Source organism: Leiobunum rupestre, chromosome 10, assembly GCF_980474605.1.
Source record: "Leiobunum rupestre chromosome 10, qqLeiRupe1.1.hap1, whole genome shotgun sequence".
In the NCBI taxonomy this organism is placed as follows: domain Eukaryota; kingdom Metazoa; phylum Arthropoda; class Arachnida; order Opiliones; family Sclerosomatidae; genus Leiobunum; species Leiobunum rupestre.
The window spans coordinates 21,781,587-21,793,720 of NC_143393.1; the positions used below are offsets into that span (position 1 = coordinate 21,781,587).

The window sequence follows — 12,134 nt, forward strand, 5'->3', positions numbered from 1 at the left end:
CACTTTAAAGGGAGTAGTTTAACACTTTAAAGGGAATATTGTAGATCCCCAAAGGCAGTAGTTAAGTACTCTAAAGGGGATAGTTTAACACTTTAAAGGGAATATGATAGAACCCTTAAGGGAGTAGTGTAACACCCTGAAAGGAATCGTTTAGTACATTGTTACCTAAAAGTAGTAATTTTATACCACAAACAGTGTAATAAAGGAACCAAAACCGAGGACCAAAGCACCCCAAACAGTGTAAATAAACACCCTAAAAGGAAAAATGTTATTTAAGGTGTAGAATAACATCTTTTATAAACCTGTTCAGGTCTTAAATATGAGACCACAAAAACCCCTTAAAGGTTTGAAAATAAACCTTTTTTTAAGAGTGTACACAAAAATTTAAAATGTAGACAAGAATGTAAACACTCCCTCGAATACACAACAGAGAAATAAGTAGAATCGGAAGTATAAAACCTAAATCTTGAGTTATCATTGTTTTTCGAGTCATGGCTTTATAACTATATTAAAAATTATTTACATAAAAATGACAAGATACTTCATGACTAAAATTTTGATTTGGGTACATTTGTTTGAATTTCATTTGTCTGAACGAAGGTACAAATGTCCGAATGATCATTTGTCTGAATGCCGGAAAACACGATCGTATGTCCGAAAACGTATTTCATTTGCCCGAAAAATTTATCACAACTTTTGTTGGCGATTTAGTCGTTCAATTTATGTTCACTTTACTGGCGAATTTCATTTGTTCGAATAATCGTTTGTCCGTTTTTTCGAACATTAGGAATTGGTTGTTTTTTTTAAATATTGTTAATATAAGAAAATAGTAACATTAACGTGAGCCTAACCTAACCTAACCTAAAATATCCACAACAATTTACAATGTAGTTTTTTATTTTTAATTCTTGCACTAAAAAAAATCCGGACCAAAAAAGAACAGCAATAAGAAATTCTAACAAGTGATGCTACCGATTTGGACGAATGAAACAAACAAGTAGTCCAATTCGAACAATTGAAACATTTGTTATTTCGGTGGTTCGGACGAATGAAATTCGAACATTCGTTCCACCGTTCGGACGATTGAAATTCGAACAAATGTACCTACCCCAAAATTTTAAATAAACATATTTTATTCATGAAATATCTTGTCATTTGTATGTAAATAATTTTTAATATAAAACCTAAATCTTTCGAGGAAATTACGCCGTTCCTTTAAATTGCTATAGACACGTAACTTCGTATACGCTTCAGCTGATGACTAAATCTATTGCAACTGGAGAAATAGGGTGTATAAATAAGTAACTTTAGCCATGATGAAGAATTTTGGTCAGTTGATAAAAAGAGGAATTTATCTAAGTAAATTAGGAGAAATTATTTTTCTCCCTGGATCCGACTCCTTCGATGGTATAAGTTTCACTGCAGGTAGTTAGTGTAGGGAGCTGTTGGATCGATCGCGTGGCATGCAGGGCTTACCACCACCCTCTTACGCATTGTAACCCGGCCACCTGAATTAAAGGCTTCAAAAGTCGCCTGGAGACTTAGGCCTCAGGTGGTGCTTTGGGTACTAGCCTAGCTGATTATTATTATTTTATTTTTTTTAGGTTCAATCGAAAAAATGAGCCCGAAAATTACGTAGCCTCTTCCCATCATAACATCGTAATATCACATCCAACCAGTCATATTTTTGATCATATTTCTAGCACTATTTCCGGAGCAATAATGTGCAGGTTTTTATTTATAAAAGTAACGGTAGGGAGCTGTTGGCTCGCGTGGCTAGCCACCACCCTCCTAGGCATTGTAACCCAGCCACCAGTAATTGGCTTCAGAAGTCACTATAGTTGTCTTAGGCCTGTGGGGTACCTTGGGAATTAGCGTGTGGCTCCTTAGGTATTAGCAAGAATGTATTTATTTATACTCAGGGAGGATGAATATGTCGAGACTATCGACGGACACGTTGAGGCCCTAGCGCTGTCACGCTGAAGAGGGGGGGGAATAAAAAAGGAGGCGGTCTTATTTTTGGCGTAACTCGCGCCAGCTTTTTACGTCAATCGCGTCGGGAAACGTTATTTTTAGGGGGCCAATGAGATTGCAGTATTATTTGAATTGTTTTAAGCGGTGGAGCATACCGGGGGCCCCAACGGGTGGAATTGGAGAAACGCTAAAAATAATCTAGACATTCATTCTCCCTGAGTATAAATAAATACATTCGGGTCATTCCATACGATTTCGACCAATCATGTCACCCTGGGTCAATCGATTCTTTTTAAATTTTAAACACTGATATATTTGCCTGAAAAACGGTGATATCCAAGGTTTTGGTTGAAAATATTAAGTAGTTTTAGAATAAACACAGTTTAACCGAAACCCCACATTTTTTGGTATATCGTATCTCGATTTCAGTACCCTTTCGCTTTAAGTTTAATAACTTTTTATAAATATCTTTTATTTTAACAAAATAACACAATCTTACACATTTCGGCAAGGCCGATTCAATGGTGGAGTTTATATAGTCCTAACTGGAATTGATACCAGGTTATTGGATATCAAAAAGTTCATTTTTATTTTTGGGGGGGTCTCATTCGAGGGGTTAAAGGGTCATGTGGGCGATTGAAAACATCAAATATAAATACACTATTAGATAGCTCTAGAAAAGAGCTTTAACCTAAGCTCTTAAAAAAGGGGTATTTTCCTTGATTTTATTTAATATATCAATAACTATTTTCTTGAAATTCAACACTTTTGAAATTTTATATTTTTGATATTATACAAAAAATGGTTTAAATATTTTAGATTATTACTACGTATTTAACGATGTGTGATAAATAATGCTTGAATATTTTATAAATCATAATCTTTAAGAATAAAGGATCTAGCTCTGGAAGCAGTCGCTGTAGGCGTTGATATTAGTCGCAAAATCAAGTTAAGAGGTACATGGCATTTGTCGTCCCGTTTAGGCCATGACAGACTGTTCACTTATGTATATATTTGTCAACCCTTAATTTTGAGTAGTAAATTGATAAAATATTAAATTGAAAATAATTGCGTGTTAAATAGAGGCATTGAGCTTTTTAGTGTCGCCTGTAATGTTTGTTGTAACTGAAAACTAAACCTAATCTATAAATACCTAGAAAAAACCTTATACCCTTCAGTATTAAAGTTTTGTAATTCACCATTTTGGTTAGCTTGGAAAATACATTAAGAAACACATGGTACAATAAATGCTTCCAAATTTTATTTTCACCTTTTGTAATACCAAGCTCCCAAAAGTATCAACACTTGCAAAAGATTCATTTTATATCATCTATAATGTGTGGTAGGTTCAATTTAACTTTCTTAGGGGGCAGCCTCGGCTGTGACCAGTTCATTTTTCACTGAATCTTAGGCGGAATTCACAATTTAAAGAAATAAAAATAATTTATATTTATAGTCACGAGTGGTTCGTTGAAATATTTTCAATCACTAACCCTAAAACAATATTACTTTTAACTACATATACAATCACAAAACTAAATATGTGTTAAAATAATACTCAACGGCTTATGTTTCTCACTTCGTAAAACTCACCTTTTTATGTCTGCTTATGGAAGAGATGATTTTATATAATGATTTGTGAGGCACTAGTTTAAAATTATTAACAATAAGGTCAACGTTAAAATAATTAGTAATAGACGAAATTTAATGAAACTAACAATACGTAATTTCTGAAGTACTAGCAATTTTTAAAACTAAGGATGATTTTAAACAAAACTTCAATACTGAAGGGTATAAGGTTTTTTCTAGGTATTTATAGATTAGATTTAGTTTTCAGTTACAACGAACATTACAGGCGACACTAAAAAGTTCAATGCCTCTATTTAACACGCAATTATTTTCAATTTAATATTTTATCAATTTACTACTCAAAATTAAGGGTTGAAAAATATATACATAAGTTAACAGTCTGTCATGGCCTAAACGGGACGACAAATGCCATGCACCTCTTAACTTGATTTTGCGACTGATATCAACGCCTACAGCGACTGCTTCCAGAGCTAGATCCTTTATTCTTAAAGATTATGATTTATAAAATATTCAAGCATTATTTATCACACATCGTTAAATACGTAGTAATAATCTAAAATATTTAAACCATTTTTTGTATGATATCAAAAATATAAAATTTCAAAAGTGTTGAATTTCAAGAAAATAGTTATTGATATATTAAATAAAATCAATGAAAATACCCCTTTTTTAAGAGCTTATTTTAAAGCTCTTTTCTAGAGCTATCTAATAGTGTATTTATATTTGGTGTTTTCAATCTCCCACATGACCCTTTAACCCCTCGAATGAGACCCCCCCAAAAATAAAAATGAACTTTTTGATATCCAATAACCTGGTATCAATTCCAGTTAGGACTATATAAACTCCACCATTGAATTGGCCTTGCCAAAATGTGTAAGATTGTGTTATTTTGTTAAAATAAAAGATATTTATAAAAAGTTATTAAACTTAAAGCGAAAGGGTACTGAAATCGAGATACGATATACCAAAAAATGTGGGGTTTCGGTTAAACTGTGTTTATTCTAAAACTACTTAATATTTTCAACTAAAACCTTGGATGTCACCGTTGTTTAGGCAAACCTATCAGTGTTTAAAATTTTAAAAAAATCGATTAACCCAGGGTGACATGATTGGTCGAAATCGTATGGAATGACCCATAAAATTTCTTGGTATTAGCTTATCTGATTATTATTATTACTATTATTATTATTATTATTACTATTATTATTATTATTATTATTATGTATTAGACATTATATATTTCCGATCACAGTAAAAAATAGAGTTGTTAATTTTACGGAAAACTTCAATGCCGCAAATTAAAAATTGAAACATATATTACTTTTTAAAGGTTTTTATTCTTGACTAGTCTAGAGGTTTAGTTTTACTTTTGGATTCGAAAAAATGAGGGGAAATTTCAATTTTCGAACAATATTAGGCTAATCATGGAAAACAAAGCTTTTTTCAGGAAAAATACGGAAAAAAGCCTCGGTAATTTTTCGGAAATTTTTAGAGCTGCAAATTTTCCACGGAAAATTTTTCATCTTACAACTGTAGTAAAAACTGTCAACTACAGCTATAATAAAAGAAAAAAAGCTACCCAGTCGTATGAATACTGTCCTAAAAAATTATAAGCTAAGCCTGGAAACTATTCAAAGGCCGAATAAAATCGTTAGGCCGCGGTTGCTCGGGTAAGGAAAATCATACGCGATGGATAAGTTGTATTTGATCCGGTCAACGAACCTAAAAAAGTTATCTATCTTTCGAGAAACGCGAATAAAACGTATTAAACGAAAAGAAAAGGTTTAAAACGATCTTCGTTAAAAGAAGAAAAAGGCACACCAGAGCGATTTTCAAAAGTTAATAAAAGAAACTTCACGAAACCGTTAAATCAGCCTTTCCTTTTTATATATTCAATATAGTAAACGGGCCCCTTTTCCCCGCTTTATAACGCCATCTATGGCCGACATGAGAAACGGAAGATACGGCAATAAGAATGAAGAAAAATGACAAAGAACTTTGTTCCTCCAAACCGATTTCTGGGACCCCCGCGTTCGCAGTCTGGAAAGGATTGGACATTTTTTACTTTACCGTAAAAATGACATTATACCTTGGCCAGACTTTTCGAAGGAAATAGGAACGAATATCCGTATAAAGAAGTTAAGTAAGCGAGTAATACGGTGAAGATTACTCGCGTAGAATAATATCCTTTTTTAAGCCTAACTTACTTTCTTGGATCCGTTTCCTATATATTTATATATTTCCAACGCACCATCGTTTCCGGCTAAACGGAGACCATTTTTAGTGTTTCGAGCAAAACCAAATAAAAACACGGGTTTGATTTCCCCTGTAATGGTTTATTTCTCTAATTGATTGTTCAAATAAAATATATCTATTTGATTTAAGCCATTGTAATTCCGTGGATGTAACAGTTTCGCGGATGTAACAGTTTCGCCTATATATAAGCCCTTTTTTCAATCTTTTACAGGGTTAGGGTATTTTTCCAACGGGATCGTAATTTCTTTTACCCCAAAACTAGTCTTGGTGTCGCTTTGGGGAGAAAATGGAGGAAATGTAACTGGTACGCTTTAAGACTATAACGTTGAGATTAGTCACTGTAGTAATCAGGTGTACAAATTGTATTAATTGGAAATCGCTTGAGAAAAATATTAGAAATCATTGAATGTTTTTCATGCAATTCCACTTTCAAAGGTCAATTATTTTACGACCAAATTTGTCCAATTTATTTTGTTTTAGGATATTTGACCAACTTTGGAGTTTACAATGCATCAAACAATTTCGATTTCAACCAATGACATTTAGATGTCAAAACTCAATTCAAGAATTGAGTAATTTGGACCAGAAATAGTTTAGCGGACTGAGTAGCGGACGAAAATATTTCAACACTTATAATATCATTATTGACAATTTTTTAACTATAGTAAGTTATATTTTTTATTGGATAGTATAAAAAGAAAAGTGTATATCTAACTAGTTGGAACATGGGGACTGTTGATAATCTTGGTTTAACCTTTACCCATAATGGGTATTTTTGTGAAAGAGTGTTTTATGTGGTTTTAAATGGAGTTAATTTTAATAGCAAGTTGTTCGGGGCATGAAAAATATGCCTTCAGAAAAAAACACACATTTTGCCATATATTTCTTACGGTTCTAAATAGTTTTTAGACTTAATTAAATACTTCTTACTGAGTTTTAAAAACACTAACAGATAATCAAATCATTAGAATATAAATTATTAAGAAAATTAACTGAAGTGCGAGATACACTCTTAAAACAAAAGGTTTATTTTCAAACCTTTAAGTGTTTTTTCTTGTCTCATATTTAACACCTTCACAGGTTTAAAAAGGAAGTTATTCTACACCTTAAATAGCATTTTTCCTTTAAGGGTGTTTATTTATACTGTCTGGGGTACTTTTTTCCTTCGTTTTTGCTTCCTTTACTACACCGTTTCTGGTATAAAACTACTCCCCTCAGGGTTCTTAACTACTCCCTTTAAGGTATACAAGACTACTTCTTTTAGGGTACTAAACGACTCCCTTCAGGGAGTTAAGGCTTCTACAATACTCCATTTAAAGTGTTACACTACTTTCTTAAGGGTTCGACAATACTCTCTTTAAAGTGTTAAACTACTGCCTTAAGAGAACAACACCCTACCGGGTGTTAAATCACTCGGTTTATGGTGTAATATAACACCGATTATACACCTTTTCAGGTTTTACATTTGGGACAAGAAAAAACCTTTAAGGGTGTATATATTAATATATTTTAGACCCTTAACATACCATTAAAATACCCTTTTTTAAGAGTGTATATTTTTATATTCATAAATTTTGACGTTCGTAATTAAATGGGGTTTTGGGAACTAAGTTATTTCTAGCTTGAATAAAAAATACATTGATTTAAAAGCACTATTAATTATGATTGACAAAATAATACCTTTAATAAAATCAACGGCTTGTTCTAGGCCGTAAGTGTCCTTATCACAATCATCCAGAACGTAGGCTCCCAGCGTAATTCCGGGAAGGAAATCCGGCTGATCGTTCACCCAATCTAGCGTGTAGAGCATGCCCTCCAGGGCTTGGATTCCGCCCTGGGGCATAATGGGGCCGCAAATCAGAGTGTCCTCCCGCTCGTGGATCATCATCAACCCGCCCAGAATGATATTGCCTTCCAGTTCGGCGATCCTCTTGACGGGCCACGTGAAGTTCAACGACGCGTTGGTCTTGCCAGGAGCCACTCTGGACGCCAACGAGCGCCGGTTAAGTGCCCCCCCGTCCACCGCCAGGGAACTCAGTAGCAACTCGTGGTCGTGGCGCAAATGGTGCAGCGGGAAAGCGCGAGGGTCCGTCTGATACAAGAGCTCCCATTCGGAAATCTCTCTGGCTTTATCCGAGTATTTCAATCGAGTCGACGACGTCTTCGCGGACGCCGACGCGAAGACCGAGGACCATACCAGTGAAATCGCCGTCCAGTAGAGAATTCTGTTCGAGAAGAACGAGCATTCTGCACCCGAGAAGCGAAGGACTTTCATCCCGATTTTAAAATATATATATATGTTTATTTTCAATATCGTCTCTCAGCCCGAGTCGAAATGTAAATTCGATAAGATATTTAGTCTCAGGGGCATCGCTTCTTTTATCTGGGTTGTTGGCGCGAAGAAATCGTGCTTGGAAGCTTCTCTCCGAAAACGAGCGCGCGGCTCAACTGTCGGGCCGAACTAGCGGCCTCAGCTTTTCTCTCGGGTGTGCTTAACGAGTGTTATCGGACGACGCGCCGAGTTTTAAAGCGCGCTCCTCGATTGATCTTCCGGAGAAGAGTGAGCGTCGGCTTGCGTGAAGGCGGGAATTTCCGCGTTTCCAGCCGCGGAGGTTCGAGGCGCCGACCGACGCGACGCGGCCGGTCAATACTGGAATTAAAGAATTCGGGTCACGTGACCATTCTGTCATTGGGCCGGACGAGGCTGCCTCGACTCTGATTGGGATAATTGACACGAGGGGGGAACGAACTAAAATAATCGGAAAGGCGAAACGAAGTAAACCGCGAAGAGGGTCACGGGGTCGCGACTGGATGGGCCCTCTTCTCGGCCCGTCCCCCGAGGAGGCCGGATGGTCAACTTCGTTCTTCGGACTGCTTCTTTAACTGGCGATGACAGCGGCGAACAGCTATTTCTATTTTGCGAAACCCGCCTTTAAACGGGTTCGCCTTCTTTATTTATCGGAAAACGAGTCAGTAACTAAAATTTTGAAAACTTCAAAATTACGTACATTTCCAACTTGGCAGCTCGGCGCAAATATGATATTAGATTTTCTCCCGAGGAATGGTTAATAGAGTTGTCCATCAACGTAGCAAACCAGCCCAATTCCCTTCTGCCTTATTGAAATGGGTGACAGCCTCCAAAACAAAGTCGTATTTAAAAGTTTGCTTATTTGATCTAAAGTTCGTAAAAAGTTTATTAAACTTAAATAAGTATTATCTTAGTGTTGTAAGTCGGAAAATTTTATCCGGAAAATGACCGAGGCCTTTTTTCCGGTAAATTTTCCGTATTTTTCCGAAAAAAATAAACAAAGTTTTTATTCGATGATTAGTCTAATACATTGTTTGCAAATTTAAATAAAGCGTCATTTTCGCCTCATTTTTTCGAATCTAAAAGTAAAACTAAACCTCTAGACTAGTTTAAACTGATTAACAATGTAACACTATTAATGTTTTGTAGTATATTTACTGTTATTAGACATTTTATATCGATAAAAAGATAAAAAAAAACATTAAAATCCCTTAAAAAGTAATTTATGTTTCAATTTTTTATTTTTCCGATTTGCGGAAAATTTTCTGGAAATTTTTCCGCATTTTATATTTCTGAAAAATTAAGAACTCTATATTATTTACTCTCTTTGTACAGCGTATGTATAATTTAGATTTTATCGAAGGTATAATCAGCTAGGCTATACCCAAACTGAAGAATATAAAATGAGGTAAGACAAAGGTTGACTTTACCCAAAACACCGGAGCCAGACAGCTAGAACACTTCTACAGGGGTGTCATCTATTTTTGACCTACTTCTCTTAACTCCGTACACATCGATTCTTGTACCAAAATTTCCCAGAAAAAAAAGAATATCCCCAAAATATTTCTTAGTTGTTTCTATAAATATCGTCTCAGCTTTGTAATTAAAATATATTATATTTTAGGAATAAGAGAGAGGCTAAGACCTAACTAAAGAGTCTTTCACACGAGCCAACTTTTCAAATCAAAATGCTGAGTCAGCAAAAATGGATCAGTGATCCATTTTTTTCTGGCGTACTTTTTTGGTGGATCAACTCATCGAACTTTTATTCACACGAACCAACTAGTTTACTCAACTCAAGTTGACTCATAGAGTTGTATCAAAAAGTTGGCTCGTGTGAAAAGGCCTTTAGAAACGCGTAGCTGGGAATCCGTTCCATTGCGCCGAATCCCATTCGACCGAAAAACCCGCACTTCTCCGGGTTTAGGATTCGGTTTTATCAGTTTCAGCATCCCTCAGAACAGCATGCAGTGTTACCTAACCTAACCTAACCTAACCTAATTTCACCTAACCTAACCTAACCTCACCTAACCTAACCTAACCTCACCTAACTTCACCTAACCTAACCTAACTTCACCTAACCCAACCTTAGTTCACCTAACCTAACCTAACCTAACCTAACCTAACCTCACCTAACCTAACCTAACCTAACCTAACAGACTTAAAAATATATTAAAACGCTTCCATAAAAAATCAAAAGGAGTAGAAAGAAAAACTATTTTTTTTTTTGCGGTCGCTCAATTGTGAATATTGCGTCGGTCGATTAGAAAAATACAAAACCCGCCTTTGGGCTAATTTCATCAAAAACATTGGCGGAATTCGGTCTAATGGGAAATCGGCGCAATGGGAAGATACCGTAGCTGGAACCTGGAGAGTGAGCAGTCTACGCCAACTAATATTAGTGATACATTCGGTATCACTTACTTTCTTCGCGTTCTCTAGCGTGGAGTTAATCGGTTTATTTTTAAGCTTAAATTACGTTTCTCAAGAAAAGATTACTATTATTTTGGGAAATTATCAGTTTGGTCTATGAAAAATCATAAATTTAACAGACATATCTTCGTTACATGTTTTAACAAATGGATGGCCTTTAAAACGAACAATATTACCATAAGTAACAAAAAAGCCATAAGTATAACATTAAATAGTTTCATTTAATGATAGGATGTCGCGGAGTGATTTCGTAATGGAAACTAGTCTCTACGTTCAGTTGACCAAATTACTGTGATGGCGAAAATGCCAAATTTGAAAATAGCTACCTTCAGAAAAGGAGCGAGTAAGCTTAGTTTTTGCTTTAAGAAGCTGTCAATTTTCACTGACGGCGGAGATTTGGATTTGGGTACATTTGTTCGATTTTCATTCTTCCCAAAGGGTGGTACAAATGTCCGAATGATCATTGGTCCGCATGCCGGAAAACAGGATCGTATGTCCGAAAACGGATTTCATTTGCCCGAAAAATTTATAGCTACTTTTGTTGGTGATTTAGTCGTTCAATTTATGTTCACTTTACTGGCGAATTTCATTTGTTCGAATAATCGTTTGTCCGTTTTTTAGAACATTAGGAATTGGTTGGTTTTTTTAAAATATTGTTAATATAAGAAAATAGTAACATTAACGTGAACCTAACCTAACCTTTAACCTAAAATATCCACAACAATTTACTATGTAGTTTTATTTTTAATTCTAAAACAAACAGCAATAAAAAATACTAATTTAGCGACAGAATTCGGAGAAGTGATGCCGGACGAATGAAACAAACAAGTTGTCCAATTCGAACAATTAAAACATTTGTTATTTCGGCGGTTCAAACGAATGAAATTCGAACATTTGTTCCACCGTTCGGACGATTGAAATTCGAACAAATGTACCTACCCCGGAGATTTGACGGATCGTTTTATTTGTTCGTTCCAAACACTCGTGGAAGAGTAGGTCAATCTTTCACCAATTTATAACTTACGTGATCATTTACGAAACAGAGTTTCATTTAAAAATTTCCCTTACACTCTTAAGTAAAGGGTGTAATAAAATAATTTAAGGGTGGTTTAGTGGTGTGCAATGGGTGTCTTGAAGATGTGAAAGAGGTTTAAGGATCTTCACGACACTTTGTGGGAGTGGCGCTACACCCTTTATATCCGAATAATTATTTAATTAATAATAATGCCTTACATTTCTTCAGTAACAAATAAATTAAATCAGTAATTGTACTTTTAATTTATTATTTAATCAATAATATAGATAAAATAAAGCTAAAACTTCATACTGATTTAACTGACTATTAAAACTAAAGATTTTATTATTAAGGTGTAGTGTTATATAATCTTATTATTTTGTCAACAGTATACTAACGACGTAAGTTATGAATATTGTTAATCTAATTTTGGTTTTGTTATTTATTAATATCCAATCTTATTAATAAAAGTTTAAGCATTGTCAATTAATTTTATTCGATATTATAAACAAATTTAGCCACAAACATACTAATTACTAAGTGCAAAAGTTAAATGGA

General features: G+C 34.9%; 1 protein-coding gene across 1 annotated transcript in view; it reads right to left on the reverse strand.

Annotated features, from left to right (window-relative positions):
- The window catches only part of LOC149925033 (metabotropic glutamate receptor 2-like), a 250,617-nt gene extending 242,522 nt beyond the window's left edge, over positions 1-8,095 (reverse strand). The window contains exon 1 of the mRNA XM_090161689.1: positions 7,501-8,095. Within this exon, the coding sequence (XP_090017815.1) occupies positions 7,501-8,095 (595 nt within the window). The remainder of the gene's footprint in view (positions 1-7,500) is intronic.
- Positions 8,096-12,134: the final 4,039 nt, after the last annotated feature.